The 22,748-nt window shown below is 49.5% G+C and overlaps 1 protein-coding gene across 3 annotated transcripts in view; it reads left to right on the top strand.

Moving 5' to 3' along the window:
* LOC149342163 (hemocytin-like) overlaps positions 1 to 22,748 on the top strand; it is a 44,890-nt gene that overhangs the window by 2,709 nt on the left and 19,433 nt on the right. For all 3 annotated transcript variants that reach the window (XM_089544419.1, XM_089544418.1, XM_089544417.1), the window contains exons 3-9: positions 973 to 1,089; positions 1,518 to 1,562; positions 1,656 to 1,775; positions 4,550 to 4,815; positions 5,381 to 5,598; positions 17,889 to 18,097; positions 21,237 to 21,428. In XM_089544419.1, the coding sequence (XP_089400545.1) occupies positions 973 to 1,089; positions 1,518 to 1,562; positions 1,656 to 1,775; positions 4,550 to 4,815; positions 5,381 to 5,598; positions 17,889 to 18,097; positions 21,237 to 21,428 (1,167 nt within the window). The remainder of the gene's footprint in view (positions 1 to 972; positions 1,090 to 1,517; positions 1,563 to 1,655; positions 1,776 to 4,549; positions 4,816 to 5,380; positions 5,599 to 17,888; positions 18,098 to 21,236; positions 21,429 to 22,748) is intronic.

Raw genomic sequence — 22,748 nt, 5'->3', positions numbered from 1 at the left:
CAGTGATTCACGTGTGCAGTCGAGTAAAGATACTGTCGACTTAACGATATTGTCGTTCGTTCGGACGAGATAGTAGTGTTTATCATCGAAAGAAATCCTGTAACAAAACAAAACTGGAACTTGGAAGTCTGGAGGCGTGATTATAGGGCGTTTGCGTTATTTGTGCGATCGCACTTACATCTGCGATTCGATAAAACCCTGTGGTAAACACTTGTATGCAATGCATGTATGTTTACATGTGCCCCTAAGCGCAGTAGAGTGGGGCCCGCGTACTAATCCACGATTCTGCTCCTAGTCAGGCGTCTCTTAAAATTTCAGGTTAACTCGAAACGTTTATATGCCCGAGGAAAAAATGAGCACCACGTTAAGGACGCTTGAGTATCTAGTTCCGATAAGTATGACAACAATGATAGCGTGGTACGAAACGAATGTGATAGCGTTGGTCATTTGTCGGAACCATGATATTCATTGACAAGATAAAGTGAGAGAGCTGACAAGAGTTTTAGTAGGAGTACAGTTTCTGTAAATGCGGCAGTAGTGAGAGCGGCTGAAGATTTCTGTTGGCTTTCTCCCATTCAGGCAAAAGCTATAGCTGGGAGCTAGCAAGTAGTTTTTCGGAAGTAACTAAGAAGGGAACATATTAATCAATTAGAACAAAGATAATCCACAACAAAATGTATGCGCAGTCCTAAAAGGGTGTAATTAAGCTGTTTGGACTGGCCCAAAGCCATACAGATAAGGGCCCATTGTCGCGCACTAAGTTCACGTGTGCTAGACTTGGGGCTTCTCCATGCACACAGTGACTCGCTTCTCGCCATCGCGATACCTGCCGTCTGATCGCTTGAACATTTTGAACAGCACTCCGTTGCTGTCCTTTATGAATCAAATCCTGAGTACGAAGGCGTGTGGACAGTTGCTCTGTTCTACTAAAAAACGTAGTTTGTTTGAGCGCCTGTTCTTCAACGCTTTCAGGCGACGAAGAGCGCCCTCCAGCCATTTCGCCGTGTCCAGATCCGACCAAGCCTAAATGTCCTGATGGACAGGAGGCTAAGCTGATGAAAGACATTCGGTGCCCAGAGTACAAGTGCGGTAAGCATCCGTTGACGTTAAGGAGGAAAAATTTAAGCGGTTTTGACGTAATGGGACGAACGTATCAGCGTCCCATTACGTCAGCTCTGAAGAGAATCCTGTTATGTAAAGCGATTACAGGAATTACGTGTAAGGGAGTCATGCTGATGCGGAAATAGTTGAATGAATAAAAAGGCCCCCTGACAGTTAATGTGTCACATAGCAGAATATTGTGAGCAATAAGTCACATGGGTGACTTCTGGGTCATGTGACCGGTGGTGACGTCACCAGTGATGATCGAGTGATGATGATGTCAATTCGCGCGAACTATGCCATCTCCGCACAACAAGCATTCAACAGCTGGCGCTGTACAAAACATCAAAGCGCTACAGTATTACAAGTCAATTGGCTTTGGCTACGTTATCGTATCTCTTGGTATTTTCGCGCAGTTCCTTTCAATGGCGACGCGGACGTCTGCAGGCTGCTCTCCAGTGGTAAGCGTGCGTCGAAATTAATGCTTGAGAGAATGTAGCTGCCTGTGTCCAGTGCTTTCGCTCAACGCTGTCCTTATTCGTGTTTGATTGCAGCTGCGGTGTGCATAGTGGAAGGCCGATCTATCAAGACTTTCGACGGCCAGCGTTTCACGCACGACGTATGCGACCACATCCTATTCCAGGACAAGGTGGCGAAGCAGTTTTCAGTCACAGGTACGTTGACAGGCTTTCTTTCCGGTAAACGCTGAATGGCGTATTGAAACCAATGACATACGGAACTCAAAACCGTACACAACAAGCCGCGTCCATCGTGCAAATAGATGGCTAAGAAATGCCTTCTAGTAGTGTGGAACGATTACGCGCCATTGGAAGTGCCGCCGGGTACCCACCGCTGTTACAATCGGTAAAAGCTTTCCCCTGCCTGATGCTCGGCTTCTTTAGGGTGATTTGCTTGGGAAATGGGTACTAGACCCCACCTTGAGTAGAAGAAACAACCTTGCGCCACGGCGCTCTTTGGACACAGATGCCCTTGTGCCATGAAAATTCATCATCATCATCATGGAAGTCAGCAGCACTGTTCAGGTCCCAGGCTTTTCATTAATAATTGTTTGAGACTTAACAATACCAGCAGCAGGAAGTACAATAATAAATTTATTCAAGAAAAGAATTACTCTGTTAGTTTTGAGAAAGAAGGTGCAAGGGGTAAGTTAAAGGTGCACTGAAGAGGATTCTGAACTTGTCTTTTTGCCGCGGGAACTCGATCTAAACGTTCCTAGCATTCTTAGAAACAGTGACTTATTGCCCTGTGTGGCCGATTTCCCTAATTCAATCGAATTAACGTCCGGCTCCCGCCTTTTTTTTTTTAATTCTCTCTCGTACGGTGGGCGGAGTCGACCAACGCGTGGGCGCCTTTCACCCAGTCCCGTGGAGGCTTTGTTTTCGCTTTATTTTGTTTTTTAGGTTTCCATGAATAAATAGTTTCATTCGCAGATAATATAGCCGCAAAATAAGCCCGAAGAAATAAAAATACGCGCGGACTATTTGGTACTACGGACTACTACGTATTACTCCGCCGATGGCAGAGCGGCGAGCCGCCACGGGACTGGGTGAAAGGCGCTCCACGCGTTGGTCGACTCCGCCCACCGTACGAGGGAGAATTAAAAAAAAAAGGCCGGTGCCGGACGTTAATTCGATTTAATTGGGGGAAATGGCCACACAGGGCAATAAGTCACTGTTTCTAAGAATGCTAGGAACGTGTAGATCGACTTCCCGCGGCAAAAAGACAAGTTCAGATTCCTCTTCAGTGCACCTTTAAGGGTTAAGAAGTAGGATCACTGGTGGCTTGTGTCGCATCTGCTCTTGCTCCCCGCACCTGGCATGCATAGAAGTATCGGTAGGTGCAGGCGTTTATTATTGTGCGTTGTAGCCAGGGGAGACGTGTGTCGTCTTGCAACGAGCGCACTTTACTCCCAGCTTCCGGTGCAGTTTATGTATGCGCGTGCGTTGCCTGCGTTGGGCGTGAGCTGCGCGGCCGGTTTGCAGCAACGGTTGTTGCGGCCTCTATTGCAGAACGGATGAGTAACTGCGTCTGGGCGTCGTGTTCTTTGTACTCTGAGTGCGCGCACGTACTTACTCACCCTTGTTATGCAAATAAACTCCGCGCTCGCTGACGGAAGCAAGGAAGCGCGCGGGTGGTTCGTGCGGGAAAGATGAAAAGAAAGACAAGTGTATACATTCTTCATTTCAAGACCAAAGGAATCTGCATTATTTTTTTTTTCTGGCTACAGGACATTCGTTGGATACATTTGGAGGCGTGCTCTCGGAGGGTAAAACAAAGGCTACGGTGGCGTGCAAAATAATGAGGCTATCTTCCTACATCGCTGACTCGGCATACCTACAAGCGATAAGGCACTGCAATATCCCCCAAACCTCTGACATTCCACGATGCGAGGACATTTATCTACGTTTTGCAATTACAGGCGCTCAAAAGCAAAAAGCACGCGCTGACGTGGTCGCCGAAAAAGTAAAGTAACGTTTCAGAAAGCTTTGGACTTTCTAAAGGACAGTAACGAAATTTCTCACAGTTTTTGTGCCTCAGAAATTCTTTATGCAGCAGGACAAAATTGGACGGGACACCTAAGCTCCGCTTTAAGGGTGTGACGCCGGTGGGGCTTGTGCGGTCCAGCTTGCTATATCCGAGCAACCTCTCGCGACCAATCATTAATTTTAATTGCTACCTGCCACGGTGGTCAGTATTCTCACAATCCGGTGGGCAGGTTGGGAGGACGCCACAAGGTCGCGTGACCCAGTTGGCTCAGCAATGTTGCTCTCCGTGGAGTTTTCGCTCACAACGCCGACGACGACAACGCCGGATTTTGTCCAGAATGAGAGCTTTAAAGCTAACGCAAAAATTATGCAGCAGAAACTTCGAAACTAGCCTTCTTAATTTGAGGATAATCACTAAAATGAAGTTAGTAATTTTTCACTCGTATTCTACACAGTAAGCATTCGTACCAAACACTACAGATCAACCCTCTTTAAAAGCTACAGATCGACCCTCTATAAAAGGGTCATGGTGGTAGTGCGAATGCACAGGCGAGATTGGCCTGTAGGCAACTGCTCCGCATGGGGTGGCGTGTCACGCACTTATCCTACAAAAATATGCCCTGTAATATAATACATTGCCCGTGATGCCATTACAACAAAGTACCATTGCCTCCCACCTCGTTTCAGCCCACCGCCGCCGCGGTGGCTCAGTGGTTACGGTGCTCGGTTGCTGACCCGAAAGACGCGGGTTCGATCCCGGCCGCGGCGGTTGAATTTCTTTGGAGGAGAAATTCCAGAGGCCCGTGTACTGTGCGATGTCAGTGCACGTTAAAGAACCCCAGGTGGTCGAAATTTCCGGAGCCCTCCACTACGGCGTCTCTCATAGCCTTAGTCGCTTTGGGACATTAAACCCCATAAACCAAACCAAACCATCGTTTCAGCCCACCGGAGCTGTTCGAAGCGCGGCGACACCGGCGTGTGCGAGACGTGGGTGTCGGTCATGTGCAACTCGACCTTTGTCAAGTTGGGCCCCACGCTTTCCGACGTGATCGTGGACGGCACTCCTGTGGCGGTGCGAAACCTGGGAGCCATCAGCCGGCGGCTGGGAGACGTGCACCTGTCCCGAAACGGCCAGCGGCTCGTGTTCACCTCGGTGCGGCACAACTTCGAGGTCGCCTTTGACGAGCGCCGAGCCATCCAGATCTCGGTGAGTCGCCGTTCGTATTGACGGGACAACGTCGCCACTTGAGGAGGGAAAGTTATCTCTTGTTGAATCGCGTAATCTGCACGAGACCTCAAGCGGCTGAGTAGTATCAGGGCTGTGGGCATAGTCATGCATAGGTACTATAGATATTCGCCTTGTATTTGTGTAACAGTAGGAAATGGGGTTGAAGTCGGCTGCGCCCACTTGCGCTCAAAGTTGGGCTCGTGATCATGGCGTTTGGCAGCTACTTTTACCGCTCTCTAGAGTGCGGGAACAGAGGAAGAACGGAAAATTTATTCTGGAAGAACCGCTAGACCTAATCCTCCTTTCTCGACCTGTTGTCATTAGGGGACAAGTCTGAAACACTTGATTGATTTGCGGGCGCGGGTATAGCGAAGTGGAAGAAAACTTGGGGTGATCGAATAGAAGAACATTCTTGTGCATGTGCATCTGAAATATAATCAGGCTCTGCAAGCATCTTTCTCTTGGTATTTATTCGCTCAACGAAGTCAAACGGATCAGTGTGACTGTGATTAATTTCTGTCCCGTCCTTTGGCACGGCCGCTAGGTGTCTGACTGCCTGTCGTCCAAGACGAGCGGGCTGTGCGGTCTGTACGACTGGGATGCCAAGAACGAGTTCCGTACTCCCGAAGACCGCCTTGTGAGCGACGCCCGGGTTTTCGCCAACAGCTGGGCCACCTCGGGCGCGGCGAGCTCCAACTGTGCGCTGCCGACTTGCCCCAAGCAGACCCGCGAGAAAGCCGAGCGCTGGTGCCAGAGGATCGCGTGAGTGATGCCGTTGCTCACGGCCCTGCTTGTTCGACGCACGTCCTTGCAGCAGCTAGGTGCCAATGTGGCTTTTGTTAGAGCACGTTGCACAATGGTGAAGCAGGCTCTCTTGAGGGTCTCTTGGGCAAAGTGCCACCGCCCCTCTGCTTGTCGGCTTGTGGGCCGCTGCGAGGCTGTCCTCCGTACGCAACCTCACTCGATACATGCACGGTTGTGACTCGTCACAAGAGAGGAGAGAGAACAGCGCGTGGGTGAAGAATGGGAAAGCGGGGCAGAACGGGAGGCTGAGACTGGCCCCAGAGAGAGATGCCACCGCCTACCATGCGTTACTGCTTCATTGCACGCTGTGCACTGTTGAGTGTGCTGCGCATTGGTTGCCTAGGTCTTGTGTAAACGCACGGTTACATTTCTACGAGAAAGAGAACACGCAAAAACTGCCGTTGTGCCTGGTAGCAACAACTGCACAACCTCCAGTAGTGCGCAGACACAGGGGCTCAATCGTCGCTCTTTAGGCGATTAGTTAGACGAACCTTCCTTCTTCATATAATATCCCCCTATAATTGTAATCAGCGCTTTAAAAAAAGAAAGCTTTGAATGATACAACAGGAATTATATTTACGGTATGTGACGTGAGCATTCTCTGTTTTACGAGGCTCGCACATGCACGCTGATATTCCACTCATGCGGAGGCTAAGCAGTTTTTGCGAAACCAGGTCAGCAGCTTCAGTTCTGCGGGCGTACAGTGCCTAAAGGCACTGGATAGAAATTGGATAGTTGGATAGAAATAGTTGGATAGAAATTCCTCGAGAAAAAAAATACGGCCGCATTTCTCCATGGTCTTCAGGCACCGTGCGGAGAGCAGCAGCAGACGCGCTTGCGGATGCATGGTTTATGGTTTTCGGTGTTTCCTCTAGAGGGCTGTCCACGACACTCATCGTCTTGTCATGCAAGCGAGTAACGCTATGGCTTCAGACACCGTTACCTCGGAGCCGTGTATATAGTTGCATATGGACGGTTATCTGCTTCAAAGGTTCGCAGTAACCTTCGAAGGACTTGTCAAGCATGGCTGTATAACAGTCGGAAATGTAGACGCACAGCCCTCTGAAGAAACTGGTTTTTTACTGCCACCACACCTTTGTCGCCAAGGCAGAGGCCGCTTTATGACTATGTGATTTCTGACGCATCCGGTATGAGCTTTACCGTTTGCAAGCCCTCGCTTCTAAGCGCCGTTCTGAAGCTTTGGCCTTTCCAACCAGCGGCTGCCCGCTTGTTTTTCGACGTGATCTTATCGCTAAAGCATGCTTATTTTTTCGCTGAGAGCAAAGTATGGTTTATGACTAGGGACATTGTCACGGCAGCCATAATTCATTCGAGGTACATTTGTTATCGTGCGATGCGAGAGCATACTAACTCGTCCATCATCATTTTGGCAAACCTCACGGGACAATAGTTCGGTTAAGTTTACCGTTATTTTCAACATTTCACAATATTGAAAGACTGCCTGAGCAAAAAATTAAGTTGTAATTTCCACTTATTCCTTACTTCTTGCTTGTGAGCAGATAATGATGGTACTGATAGAGTGAAACGGCTATCAAGACACTCTAGTATGTTACAATGAAACTGCTAACGTCACAGAAAAGTCGAATATTGACACAAAGTCGAATATTCACTAATATTCGACTGGAACGGGTATGAGCACCTTCAAAATGGCGAATTAAGAGAGCATGATCTGGTAAGGCGTGAGTGTGTGCCACACATTATTTCCTTGTTTCGCAGTAATGTAAGACCCGTGGTCAATGTACTTCCAGAGGCAACTATTTGTGACGCCGTGGGTAAGCCGCGCGGCAGCATATGTATTAGCATAATCTGTATGAGCTGATTTAAGCAGCCAGATCGCCCGGCTGCTTCGACTTGGGTGACACTGCGCCACCACGAAAGAGCTTTAAACATCAGTTCCCGGTTTAACAGTACTGCGACATTCAAAGCGTCTTTCGAAGGTGCCTTCAAACGAGAGCTATTCTTACACTTTTGATAACGGGGCAGACTGATTCCATGGCACGGAATGACAACCGCAGCCAATGTACGGCAACGTTATTTGCGACTGTATGCCTGACCCCGGCTATGCGGCAGTAAAAAGAGGCATCCCTATACTTACTGCACAACCCATTACTTGGGCTTACAAGCTAACGACGGCGGGTGTGTCACTAGTGAGCGATATGCATCAGTTAGTTAAGTAGTAATTAGCTACTTGTCTTCTTTTATTGCGTAAGCAATATTACGCCAGGTCTCAGCCTCTTCGCGTGGCCACGGCGGTAGGCACGTTTGACCTTTCGAGTGACCGCAGATGGGCCCCCCACTTTAAGCCGTCAGGTGGTCGTGGCGGTAGGCACGGCGTTCCAGATGGAGCGTCGTTGCCATAGCAACAAGACCGGCTGCAGATGGTCCTAGATGGTCCCCCACTTCAAACCGTCGGGTGGTCGCGGCGGTAGGCACGCCGCGCTGCAGCTGCCGTCGCTACCGAGTGAAGGCGCTGTTGCGCTGTTCTCTCGCCAGATGTGAGGGAGAGGGGGAAGAGGGGATATAAAGCACGTTCGCTTTCACGCTGCGACGCGATGAGTATCTGTCCTCGCTTCGGCGAGCGCGGCTTCGGCCGCCTATCTGTTTTTTCAGCAGCGTCCGCTCCGGCGGACGCAGTTGTTGCTGCGACGCGCGTCTTTTCTTTCCTTTTTTCTTTACTCTGATTTCTTAACTCTCCTCTATCTGCACGTGGCAGCGGTGGTGGCTTGGCTCGAGCCAGTAGGCAGGCCCGTGCAATTTCCTTTTCATCCTTCTCTCAGTCACAACAACAACGCTGCGACGGTATCTGTCCTTGCTTCGGCGAGCGTGGCTTCGGCCGCTTATCTGTTTTAGAGCGCAGCTCTTTGGCGTCCGTTCCTGGGTTTCGCGTCGGCGTCGGCGTCGGCGTCGGCCTCGTAACCAGCTCCGCCCCCAATGTCATGCTTTTCAATTGGTCGAAATGCTCGTGACGTCACAGTGCGCGAATTTCAAATGGGGCCAATTGTACTTTGGCTAGTAACCATGCAACCAATCAAAGGGATCGTATAGTGATGCTGCAACTAAGTTGGACTGAGTTTAGTTAATTGCTTAATTAATCAATTAGCCTAATTAATATAGAGGACAATGAAGAGGTCAGAAGAAAAGGAAAGAAAGACGCGCGCCGCAGCGACAACAGCGTCCGCGGAAGGAGACGCTGCTGAAAAAAAAAAACAGATAAGTACGAAGCCGCGTTCCCTCCACCACCACGCACTTCCCCACTCAGTAAGACGTTGCTCGTTTCATATACGTTGTGTCGAACATCCTAGACAGTTCCAACAATTGACAGGTTAATGACAGAACACGATGGATAGAAATGCAATAATGTAAATATGAAATAGCCTAATTAACCTTTCTAGTTAGACCGCATAAATCTATAAAACCGAGAACGAAATTGGTCGAGTTGGGGAATCGAACCAGGGTCTCCGGAGTGCGATACGAGCACGCTAGCCACTCCGTAATGCCAGCTGAATGGTTTGGAATGAACAAAGGCGCGTCTAGCTAATACGGCGTCTTCGTTCACTCCCATCTTCCCCCTTCCCCTTACGGCGAGGTGCAGGTGTCCACCCAGATATGCGAGAGAGATACATTTCCTTTCCAGCAAGGCGTACAGCCGAATTGGCGATGGCGTTCTGTGGACTCCCTGGCAGCGTTGCAAGACGCTGTCGCGTTCCACTCTTACAGGCGAAGCTTAACATGTTAACCACACATCAGTAACACACGCAGACAGCCAATGGACGCGTCATTCGCTGGCAGCACTTGATTCATCATTCACAACCACATTCTTAACGTACGCTCCCTTGCCGCACATGCCAAGGACGTACACCACGATCACATTCTGCGCCATTCCTCTGTACTTTGCTTTGCTGAAACCTGGATGGATCCCGAAGAGCCTCTCGAAATCATAGATTTCCTATACTGCTGTGGTGCTCGCAGAGACCACAACACAGCGGCGGGAGTCGCTATCTACTTGCGCACAGGTCTCTCTGCAATACCAGTCGAAATGTCTGGCACGTCACATGAACTTGGCGAACTGTGCGCCGCAAAGTTGCCCAACGGCTTGCTGGTAGTAGCTGCCTACTTCGCCCCTACCGCACTCACGAAAGACGTCGTGCACTTCCTGCAACTCGCATTAACCGTCCATCGATCCACACCGATGTTAGTAGTGGGGGACTTTAATGTTGACATAAAGACAAACAGCAATTTCCTAACACTTATGCGGGAGAACATCCCGTTCCTCTCGCTCGTAACGCGTCCCACGGCTGTGACAACCTCGCGAGGCACTTGTATAGATCTCGTCTTTGAGAATCAAGCATTGGTGTACCAAGTCGAACATATATCAGTCTATTTCTCCGACCACAAAGCTTCCTTCATGACTGTCAAGAACTGTTAGTGGAATCTTTGTTAAAGGAATACGTGTGAAAAATAAAAAAAACACTCTGTGATAGCGCATACATGTGTTGCTCGATTTCTTTGCCTCAATCTATCGAAAAGGTGAAACAGCTTTTTGCTGCGCTCAAATTTCGCATTAGGAAGTAACGTAATCGTCGGTAATTTTTTTAGAGCGCAGCTCTTTGGCGTCCGTTCCTGGGTTTCGCGTCGTCGTCGGCGTCGGCGTCGGCCTCGTAACCAGCTCCGCCCCCAATGTCATGCTTTTCAATTGGTCGAAATGCTGGTGACGTCACAGTGCGCGAATTTCAAATGGGGCCAATTGTACTTTGGCTAGTAACCATGCAACCAATCAAAGGGATCGTATAGTGATGCTGAAACTAAGTTGGACTGAGTTTAGTTAATTGCTTAATTAATCAATTAGCCTAATTAATATAGAGGGGAATGAAGAGGTCAGAAGAAAAGAAAGACGCGCGCCGCAGCGACAACAGCGTCCGCGGAAGGAGACGCTGCTGAAAAAAAAACAGACAAGTACGAAGCCGCGTTCCCACCACCACCACGCACTTCCCCACTCAGTAAGACGTTGCTCGTTTCATATACGTTGTGTCGAACATCCTAGACAGTTCCAACAATTGACAGGTTAATGACAGAACACGATGGATAGAAATGCAATAATGTAAATATGAAATAGCCTAATTAACCTTTCTAGTTAGACCGCATAAATCTATAAAACCGAGAACGAAATTGGTCGAGTTGGGGAATCGAACCAGGGTCTCCGGAGTGCGATACGAGCACGCTAGCCACTCCGTAATGCCAGCTGAATGGTTTGGAATGAACAAAGGCGCGTCTAGCTAATACGGCGTCTTCGTTCACTCCCATCTTCCCCCTTCCCCTTACGGCGAGGTGCAGGTGTCCACCCAGATATGCGAGAGAGATACATTTCCTTTCCTCAAAAAATAAATTTACCGTCCAGCAAGGCGTACAGCCGAATTGGCGATGGCGTTCTGTGGACTCCCTGGCAGCGTTGCAAGACGCTGTCGCGTTCCACTCTTACAGGCGAAGCTTAACATGTTAACCACACATCAGTAACACACGCAGACAGCCAATGGACGCGTCATTCGCTGGCAGCACTTCATTCATCATTCACAACCACATTCTTAACGTACGCTCCCTTGCCGCACATGCCAAGGACGTACACCACGATCACATTCTGCGCCATTCCTCTGTACTTTGCTTTGCTGAAACCTGGATGGATCCCGAAGAGCCTCTCGAAATCATAGATTTCCTATACTGCTGTGGTGCTCGCAGACCACAACAGAGCGGCGGGAGTCGCTATCTACTTGCGCACAGGTCTCTCTGCAATACCAGTCGAAATGTTTGGCACGCCACATGAACTTGGCGAACTGTGCGCCGCAAAGTTGCCCAACGGCTTGCTGGTAGTAGCTGCCTACTTCGCCCCTACCGCACTCACGAAAGACGTCGTGCACTTCCTGCAACTCGCATTAACCGTCCATCGATCCACACCGATGTTAGTAGTGGGGGACTTTAATGTTGACATAAAGACAAACAGCAATTTCCTAACACTTATGCGGGAGAACATCCCGTTCCTCTCGCTCGTAACGCGTCCCACGGCTGTGAAAACCTCGCGAGGCACTTGTATAGATCTCGTCTTTGAGAATCAAGCATTGGTGTACCAAGTCGAACATATATCAGTCTATTTCTCCGACCACAAAGCTTCATTCATGACTGTCAAGAACTGTTAGTGGAATCTTTGTTAAAGGAATACGAGTGAAAAATAAAAAAAAACTCTGTGATAGCGCATACATGTGTTGCTCGATTTCTTTGCCTCAATCTATCGAAAAGGTGAAACAGCTTTTTGCTGCGCTCAAATTTCGCATTACGAAGTAACGTAATCGTCGGTAATTTTTTTCAGGAGCGTCCGCTCCGGCGGACGCAGTTGTTGCTGCGACGCGCGTCTTTTCTTTCCTTTTTCTCTTTCCTCTGATCCTATTAACACTCCTCTATCTGCACGTGGCAGCGGTGGTGGCTTGGCTCGAGCCAGTAGGCAGGCCCGTGCAATTTCCTTTTCATCCTTCTCTCAGTCACAACAACGCTGCGACGCGCGTCTTTCCCTGCCTTTTTCTCTTTCCTCTGAACTCTCCTCTAGCACGTGGCAGCGGTGTTGGCTAGGCTGTAGCCAGTTGGCAGGCCCGTGCACTTTCCTTTTCATTCTTCTCTCAGTCGGAACAACAACAACAGCAGCAGTGGTGGGGCGATCGCGGCTTCGGCCGCTTATCTGTTTTTTCAGCAGCGTCCGCTTCGGCGAACGCGGTTGTTGCTGCGACGCGCGTCTTCTTCTTTTTCTCTTTCCTCTGATCTTTTATTTCTACTATGTCTGCACGCGGCAGCGGTGGTGGCTCGGCTCGAGCCAGTAGGCAGGCCCGTGCAATTTCTTTTTCATCCTTCTCCCAGTCACAACAACAACAGTGGTGGTGCTACGGCCGCTTATCTGTTTTTACAGCCAGCATCCGCTTCGGCGGTCGCGGTTGTTGCGATGCGCGTCTTTTCTCTTTTTTCTTTCTTTTCTCATGCCTTTCAACTCTCTCCTATCTACGCGTGGCAGCAGTGGTGGCTCGGCTTGAGCCAGTAGGCAGGCCCGTGCACTTTCCTTTTCATCCTTCTCTCAGTCGCAACCAACCAGTGGTGGTGGTATCCATACCAGTCACAGGCCCGTGCCCTTTCCTCTTTCCTATTCTCTACAGCCTCTAACAACAACAACATGCTGGATTCATTCGGGGCTACGGCCACTTATTGATTTTTTTAGCCAGCGTCCGCTTCGGCGGACGCGGTTGTTGCGACGCGCGTCTTTTCTTTTTTTCTCTCTCTTTCCTCTTATTTTTGAACTCTCCTCTACCTGCACGTGGCAGCGGTGGTCGCTCGGCTCGAGCCAGTGGGTAGGCCCGTGCACTTTCCTTTTTATCCTTCTCTCAGTGGCAACAATAACAACAACAACCAATAAACCAACCGACACATTCATTCGACATACTACCCGATAAACAGAAATAGAAGCTACGCCCGCTTGCAGCAGTCAGGAAGCAACAGCGGGCCCAAGAGACCGATGAAGAGCGTGAACAGCGGCTTGCTAAATGGCGAGCACAGGATGCTGCTAGACGGGCGCGGTGTGCGCTGTGCTTACTCAGCCTACCGGGTTTAACCAAAGCTAAACCTCAGCTAATTTTGTATTAATTTATTAGTTCTTTCTCGCCTTCCCAGCGCATGGTGGCTCAGGACAACCCCTGCAATAAAAAGTGATCACAGGGGTTGTCCTGAGCCACCATGCGCTGGGAAGGCGCTCCTCAACCCAGCTCTTCTGGCTCGGAGACTAACCAGCCGCTGCTGCGATTCAAGGAAATTATAACGCATTATAGCGACATCCACCGCCTTTTCCCGGCCCCTGCAAAGGGGCTGAGTAAGACGGAGGAGCGAACTTTAAGGCGCCTGCAGACAGGTACTCTACTCTGTCCTGCAATCTTAAAGCATTACGATCCTAACACGGATGGGCGATGCCCACACTGTGGGGAGACCTGTGATATCTTCCACATGGTGTGGGCATGTACTCAAAATCCCCACCTCCCCCCTTCCCCTACCCCTTCCAGAGAGGCATGGGAGACTGCCCTTCTCAACTGCTCCTCGCTTGAGTCCCAAAGGGCTCTGGTGAAACGGGCTAGAGACGGGGCATTGTCATGCGATGTCCCGGACTAGGGACGCCGACCATGTAGCGTGGCCACTCTGTGGCTCCCAAACTCTATTTCAGAAATTAAAGGGTCAGTCTACTGAATTTTATCGACCATATTTTCTTTGCGGCAACCGATAGCTCTTTACTCAAATTACCGTTTAGCCAGCTGTGGTGCCAAGGAGTGCGGTAGAACATTTTAAAATAGAATTTATTAATGTGGGAACACATCTGTATGAGATGGTAGTCTCATCTGGCAACCATCTGGATTTCCGCCGCGCGGCGACAAACATGGCGGCGCCCGTCGTAGCCGGACTAGCCGGACCTCTCGCTTCGGACTGAATTCTCGTTGTTGCTGCCTTTTTCAGTGCGTTTACTGGCCATAAATGGGGCGCCTGTCTTTCGCTTCGTCTCATCTCGCCTATAAGAAAACATATAAGAGATAAATTTGCTTTATTTTAATAATTAGAGTGACGATTCTGCCGCTCCTAGGCTTAAGTGGAGAGTCGGTTTGTTTACAGCAATGGTTCCCGTCCTGACGACCAGATGGCGCCACTATAGGCTGAGTTTATTTTTGCGTCTCTGCTAGCATACGCTGAACTAAAAGTGGGAATGTGCCTGCGTTTTATGTACGTGTAACTATAAATATTCATGACAGAAGCCAACAGCCGCAGAAACCAAGGGGCACAGGGGATTTTTTTTTAATTTATTTATTTAATTTGTGGTGTTGATTAATTTAGAATATTACTGAATATGTTATCGCTTAATGCTAACTGATTAGAAAGGCAGAAGAAAAAACAACCACATGCCGCCGGTGGGATCCGAACCCACGACCTCCGAATTACGCGTCCGGTGCTCTACCTCTGAGCTACGGCGACGGCTGTCAAATCTTCTGCTTTCGGGGGTATTTATGTTTACAAGTAACCTAACCTTGAGAGTGTTCATCAGCGCCACCCACGTTCATAAGCGGCGGACGTGGAACGTCCTGAGTTACCGCAGGTGTGACGTAGAACGTCATCGAACGAAGAGAGTGGAAGCTGCGTGAGAACCCTCTTATGCTTCCTATGGCGTCAAGGCTGCCAGAACCGAGGCCCTCGCTAGGCAATTAAGCAAACAAGGGAAGGGGAATGAGGGACTCGTTATAAATATGACAGAAGCCAACAGCCGCAGAAACCAAGGGGCACAGGGGATTTTTTTTTATTTATTATTTAATTCATGTGATTTACAGAAAAAGCGAGCGGTACGCCTTCTACAGTTTACTAGAACAAAATGTGCATTTCTCTTACATTGGAGCATACAAATAGAATGTAGTATATTCACTTATACTTCTACAAAAAAAGACTACCACTTTCTTGAACAAAATGAACGTTTGGGGTCGCCACCATGCACTTTTACGCGACTTTTAACGCCGAAATAAAATATAAATTCCTGCCTAAACCGGGCGCAGATCCCTCGTTATTGATGTTACAGGGTGCCAACTACCAGAATATGCCATTATTTATACACTCATCTCGGTGAGTAGACTGACCCTTTAAAAGTTTTCACCACCACCTACTCAGCCTACCGGGTTTAACCAAAGCTAAACCTCAGCTAATTTTGTATTAATTTATTAGTTCTTTCTCGCCTTCCCAGCGCATGGTGGCTCAGGACAACCCCTGCAATAAAAAGTGATCACAGGGGTTGTCCTGAGCCACCATGCGCTGGGAAGGCGAGAAAGAACAAATAAATTAATAAAAAATTAGCTGAGGTTTAGCTTTGGCTAAACCCGGTAGGTTCAGTAAGCACAGCGCACAGCGCGCCCGTCTAGCAGCATCCTGTGCTCGCCATTTAGCAAGCCGCTGTTCACGCTCTTCATCGGTGTCTTGGGCCAACGTCTAGGTGGTGTTGCTTGGGCCCGCTGTTGCTTCCTGGCTGCTGCAAGCGGGCGTAACTTCTATTTCTGTTTATCGGGTAGCATAACAACCCCTGTGATCACTTTTATTGCAAGCCGCCGCTGTGGCTCAGTGGTTATGGTGCTCGGGTACTGACCCGAAAGACGCGGGTTCGATCCCGCCTGCGGCGGTTGAATTTCTTTGGAGGAGAAATTCTAGAGGCTCGTGTACTGTGCAACGTCAGTGCACGTTAAAGAACCCCAGGTGGTCGAAGTTTCCGGAGTCTCCACTACGGCGTCCCTCATAGCCTTAGTCGCTTTGGGACGTTAAACCCCATAAAACCAAACCAATCACTTTTTATTGCGAAAGCAATACTACTAGCATTCAAGCCTTCGCGTGACCCGGCCGCAGTTACGTTTGACCTTTAGCGGAGTGAAAAAATTCAGGGGCACTTTGACTGTCTAAGGTGCGTAGAGGCGAAAGCGTTTTCCGCACCACTTTGCTTATGTGACACTGGTGACGTCACCACTGGATGACGTCACACATAATTGGTTGGTTTATTGGGGTTTGACGTCACAAAGCAACTGGGGCTATGAGGGACGCTGTAGTGAAGGGCTGCGGAAATTTCGACCACCTGGGGTTCGTTAACGTGCACTGACATCGCGCAGCACACGGGCTTCTAGAATTTCGCCTTCATCGAAATTCAGCCGCCACGGCCGGGATCAACCCCGCGTCTTTCGGGTCAGCAGCCGAGCGCCGTAAACACTGAGCCACCGCGGCGGGGCTGATGACGAAGTAATGACAAATTACTAGTTAGTGGCTAATTACCTATTAATGACTAAACACTAATTAAGTGCTAATTAATGACACTTAACCTTCGCCTTTAGGAGTGGAACGCGACAGCGTGTTGTAGCGCTGCCAGGCAGTCCACGGAACGCCACCACCCGTTCGGCGCGATGCCTTGCCCTTTGAACGCGACGCTTTTTGAGGAAAGGAAATGGGGCAGTAATTCTCTGTCATCTCGGTGGACGCCCGAACCGCACCGTACAGGAAGGGAGGAACGCCACCACCCCTTCGGCGTGATGCCTTCCCCTTTGAACGCAACGCTTTTTGAGGAAAGCAAATGGCGCAGTAATTCTCTGTCATCTCGGTGGACACCCGAACCGCACCTACAGGAAGGGAGGAACGCCACCACCCATTCGGAGCGATGCCTTACCCTTTGAACGCAACGCTTTTTGAGGACAGAAATTCTCTGTCATCTCGGTGGACACCTGAACCGCACCGTACAGGAAGGGAGGAAGGGGGAGTGAGAGAAGAAAGAGGGGCCGTAATGAAGAAACTGAAAATTGTATTTGAGGAAAGGAAATTATGCAGTAACTGTCTCGCATATCTCGGTGGACACCCGTCTAAACACGGACATATGTGCCGACCCGGTCGGAGACACGGCTGCCGACCCGGACGGAGACACGACTGCCGACCCGGACGGAGACACGGCTGCCGACCCGGATTGCTAACGACAGCATGAGGCATTAAATGCTTTCGCCTTAATATGGGCGACAAACTCGCTCCTTCAGATAGCCCGGCTGCAGTTAAGCCGCGCCGCGCACCTGTGGCGCTACTGCCGCTGTGACGTCATACCAGCTGTAGATTATGGGCGACCAACTCGCTCCTTCAGAGAGCCCGGCTGCAGTTACGATGTGTGTTTGCCGCGCTGCGCACCTGTGGCGCTACTGTCGCTATGACGTCATACCAGCTGTAGATTGTTTTCTTTCTCTCAGTCGCAACAACATCAAAAACAAAACATAAAAAAAATTACCGAAGACTCTTTGAGTCATCGCGCAGCGGCGGCCGGTAGCCACGCGTGACCTGTAGACGCGGCGCACTGCGTTCCTTCAGTTGGAGGCGCTGCGCTTTTGCTTTCGCAACCTACCAGGCTTAACCAAAGCTAAGCCCCCGCCAATTTTTTACCGCATTCTTTTACACTTGATCTTAGCCAAAAAGCCGAGAAGCGAAATTTCCGGAGCCCTTCACTACGGCCTCTCTCATAGCCTCAGTCCCTTTGGGACGTTAAACCCCATAAACCAAACCAAACCAGCATTATTTCCCAGCGCCTGTCAGTATGCTCAATATGCTGCGGTTATGTGTTCACGTAACCTAATTTAATTGATTCTAACTTGCATGCCTCCTTGATTTCACCACAGGTCTCCTCCGCTGTCGCTCTGCCTCGAAAACAAGGCCCTGCTGGAGACATCGATCAACAGCTGCGCAGACGTGGTGTGCGACTGCTTGGCTTCTAACGGCGGTGACGACAAGAAGTGCATGTGCAGCGCCATCGAAGGATTCGCGTCCAAATGCAAGACTTCCGTGCGAAGCCAGATCGCTTCCGAGTGGAGGCTGTCGCTGGGATGCGGTAAGGTGCTGGTCAAACTCGGGGGCATCTCTGCTGCTATAATTATTTCTGATCTGCGTAGCATGAAAAAAAAGGGAGCCTAACATAAAATCTTAGTGCCACTATAAGCCATGGAATTCTTCGAGTCCCTTGGAAATCCAAATTCATTGCGCGTTCTTCGCACGAGCTGGAAAATCATCTTCGAAATAATTGTCGTAACCGGAGGTGGAAGGCTTTAAGGTAATTAAATAATATTTTTCTTTTATTGCGTTAGCAATACTACTGTAGGTTTCGGCTCGTCGCGTAGCCCCAGTCGGTAGGGACGAATGACCTTGAACAGCCGCTGCGCAGAGCAGGTGGCGCGCCGTTGCTTCAGCCGCGCTCCGCCAGATGGCAGTGCCGTCGGCGCGCCGAAGCAAAAGCAAAAGGACGAAGAGACGCCGGGATAATGAAACATAGGGCATTATGGGGGTACAAAAAATATGAAGTACTGAGAGGTATTTGGAATGGAATAATGGTGCTGGGGCTTACTTTCGGCAATGCGGTTCTGTGCTTAAGGGCAGAAGTTCAGTCGAGATTAAACGTAAATCAGAGAGCTGTTGGAAGATTGGCACTAAGTTCCCACGGCAAAACCACAAACGAGGCAGTACAAGGGGATATGGGCTGGGCACCGTTCGAAGCACGGGAAGCTAAGAATAAAATACTATATGAAGAACGCCTGAGGAAATCGGACGATAACAGGTGGGCAGCTAAGGTATTTAAATACTTATACAGAAAGAGCGTTGACTCACGGTGGCGGAAAAGAACTAGAAAACTAACCAGTAAATATGCCGGTTATGAGGACGGAGAAAGAAAGAGCATTAATTCAATGGAAAAGAAGCATAGTGCAGAATTATATCGATACTGGAAACGGCAGATCAGGAAAGAATTTTTCTATGATAACTCAAGAGGCAGTGCCCTACTTTTTGAAGCTAGATCACGGTGTCTTAGAACGCGCAGCTACAAAAAGAAATTTAACGAAGATGATGACACATGTACAGTGTGTGGTAGATCTGCAGAAATGATTGAACACCTCATACTCAAATGTGATTGTGTCCATCCGGATGTCGATGCAAGCACTGTCACTCTTCCTGAGGCCCTAGGGTTTAAAGATAACAATGGTCACGTAAATAAAGCTGCAGTGGAAGTTAGCAAAAAGCGATTGGAGGATTGGTGGCTGAAAAGCAAAAATGTGATATAAGGTTAAAAGTGTAGGAAACCGTAGGTAAAGAAGATGGCGAATCTTAATGAGAATTGACAACACAGTTGAACAAAAATAAAGAAAGAAAAGCTGAGCATGGTGGCAATTGCCACCACCCCGTTTCAAAGGGGGTGCTTCTATCCATCCGTCCATCCATCCATCCATCCGCGAGCACGGTGGAAGGCGAGGCAGCGGCGAGAGCAGTTTGCTCTGTCTACGACAGATAGCGCCACAAGGAGGTCCGCCACTTCTGGCCTTCGAAGCCGGCGTTAGCAGCATTGGCGCGCAGTGTGAAACGCTGCTGCGCAGCTTGTGGACGAACGTCAAGTGACTCTTGAACAATCCAGCTGTAATTAGCCTAATTTCTAATCAGACCACATAAATAAATAACACCGAGTAGGAAATTGGTCGTGTTGGGGAATCGAACCAAGGTCTCCGGAGTGCGAGACGAGCACGCTAACCACTCCGCCATGCCAACTCGATGGTTTGGAATGAGCAAGTGTGCGTCTAGTGAATACGGTGTCTTCGTTCACTCCCATCTTCCTCCCTCTCCGTTACGGCGAGGTTCAGGTGTCCACCGAGATATGCGAGACAGATACATTTAATTTACTCAAAAACCAATTTACCGACGAGCAAGGCGTAGAGCCGAACGGACGATGCCATTTTGTGGACTCCCTGGCAGCGTTACGGAATGGTCACTTGACCAAATATGGCGGCGCTCATGCTCCCGCGCTTTTAAGCGTCTATAAATGCGCGCTTGCCTTGGCGTGAATGCTTTGCCGTGCATTCCTCTAAGGAGAAGTGGCAGCGACAGGAAGAAGCGAGAAAGCCACAACGTGCACAAGAGACGCCAGAACAGCGTTAGGAACGTCTTGCAAAGCGTCGTGCTAAGGATGCAGCTCGGCGACAACGTTCTACTTCGCAGAGTGGTTCCATGTCATCGGTTACCGATGAATCTCAACACCTGACTGCTCAAGAACGCCGCAATGCTACCAGGTGAAGGCAACGCGCCGAAGAATTGCCAGAAGAACGCGAGCAAAGACTCGGAAAAGAGCAGATTACCGATGTTACTATTGCTAACGCAATTTACCCGGTTTAACCACTGCTAAACCACTTTTCTGCCCAGTATTCGGCTTGAAGACGTGTCCGAAGGTAGGAAAGAAGAAAAAGATTACACGTTCTTTTTCTTCGCGTCCATGTGGACATCCTTTTAAATTTAGATTCGGAAAGCTTTCGTTCGTAACTGTAACCAAACTGCGTCTTTTATATGAGTTCTGAGACCGTATTCCGTAAGGTGTCTATGTTCCATTGTCCATTTCGTGCCTATTCGGTCCTTGTTGTTGTTGTGACCGAGAGAAGGATGAAAAGGAAATTGCACGGGCCTGCTACTGGCTCTCTGTCAGTGGTCGCTCAGATATACCCGCGGCTTTGAAGCCTTTGTGGCAAACGGCCCGGACATTGGGTGGTTGGTGACTGGACTTCATCATTGGCTCCGATATGGCAGCCAGTGATCAGGTCCGGTCACCTGCTCTTGACACAGCGTTGCGATGCACCTCACCATTGGCTGCATATTGCATCCAATTTGAGCCAATGGTAAGGTCCGGTCGCCAACCACCCAATGGCGGGGTGACCACTGACAGAAGACCAAATGGACGTGAAATCGACAACAGAAAATGGACAGCTTATAGCACATGCTCTCGGATGAGATTCGCCGCATTTATTCACATTCACAACTTCCACACCCATAGCTTCTATAACAGTAGTATAACCAAGACCATAAATGGCATGCCCTCTATAAAAAAAAAAAGAGAGGAAATTGCGTAGGCAAAAATGCGAGCTTATTACTGTTCCTTGATTACCAATTTGGTTCTGTGTTCGGCATCTGACGTTCGTGCTGACTGACTTGGCCTTGCTCTACAGCGCCCGAGTGTCCAGCCGGCATGGAGTGGCGCGAGTGCGGACCTCCGAGCGAGTGCGAGAGAACGTGCGGCAACGTCCACCGGAGCAAGGCATCCGACGATTGTCCTGAGGAGTGCGTCGCTGGATGCTTCTGTCCGCTGGGAATGGTGCGCCGGGGAGACGCCTGCGTCCCCCCGCGCATGTGCCACGACTGTGAGTCACCTTTGTACTCCCCATTCTGCGTCCAGTTCCTCATCGTCGTGGCCTCTAGCTCGGTCCTTTCTTGTCTCGCTTTTGTCGACTGCTAGACGTAATCCTTCTACCTGATCCTTGCCAAGGGCGAAAGTATAACGTGTTTAGAGAAAACGCCTAAGGTGTAGGCAGTCGTCATATGGAAGCTAATGAGCGTCTACATGATTCATCTATCATCTGCCCCATGTTCCAGGATTCCTCATTAGAAATTGAACTAACATCGTTTCCGCTTTAAGTTGTTAGCTTAGTTGCTAGCGTTTGTGGAGCGCCTGAGTTCGAGCCCCGGACCAGGGAGAGTTCTTCAACTCCGGAATTTTTTCGCACTTCGTCAGACATGTGCTCATACCACGGCAGAGCCTAACATTACTACGATGTTCATTTAAAGGGGTAGAGACATCAAATTCCAAGGTTGTACAAAAGACTGCCGTACGTTTCCTTTGTATGTGAGGACCATAAGAGCGAAGTATTAAATTTAAGGGAGGTCTAGAACATATTTTAATTTCATTTTAAAGTTTGTGAAAATGCTCACTCTTGAAGTCTGAGCCATCGCTAGTGCATCAATGTGACGTAGGAACAGAGAAGAAAACACAAGCAAGTATTTCCTACGTCATTGCACAGTTTTCTGACGTACGGGACCAAGTTTTGCGGTTTCGCGGCCTAGCAACCTTGGTTACGAGTGCTCACGAGTCTTTTTTTTTTTTTTTCTGCATGCTCGCGAGTGCGATGGTGCTTTACGCCCGGCGTTGCCGCAGGCGATGTCGTTGCCGAAAGATCCACTTTTGCAGAGGCATATTGCCCGTGCTCTAATGTAGGAAGCATTCTCTAGTATCATGGATGTTATGTATTTTCTTGTGCGAACGTGAAGTACGCCGAGCATGCCGGCCGGCCGGCCAGCCATGGATCCCGTCTGCCGGCGTCATAAAAAGGAGCTAAAGTGTGTTCTTGACGTAAATAATAAACCCTGGGATAAGAAATGTGAAAAATGTGTCATTTTTGAGGATCGCTGACGAATACTGACCTGCTGGCAAAGGTAACGACTGTGATACGAGCAAACTTTTTGCCACAACCGCCTCGCAGCTGCCGCTCGCCCGACGTTGCGGCAGTTGCGGTCCGGCTCGCCTGGCGCCCGCTCGCTTCGCTGCTGAAGACGTCGTGGAGATTTACCATACTATTATTCTATTGTGAGATGATGCTGTTGACAGTAAAGCGATGTGTAGAGTAGGCCTTCTATTATAGCGCAGGCGACTTCCGAAGCGCCGGCCGCTGCGACTTCGATGCGGA

The sequence above is a fragment of the Amblyomma mixtum genome, chromosome 5, assembly GCF_055824585.1.
Source record: "Amblyomma mixtum isolate Tamu chromosome 5, ASM5582458v1, whole genome shotgun sequence".
NCBI classification, from domain to species: Eukaryota; Metazoa; Arthropoda; class Arachnida; order Ixodida; family Ixodidae; genus Amblyomma; species Amblyomma mixtum.
This window is presented reverse-complemented; position numbering and strand designations above follow the sequence as displayed.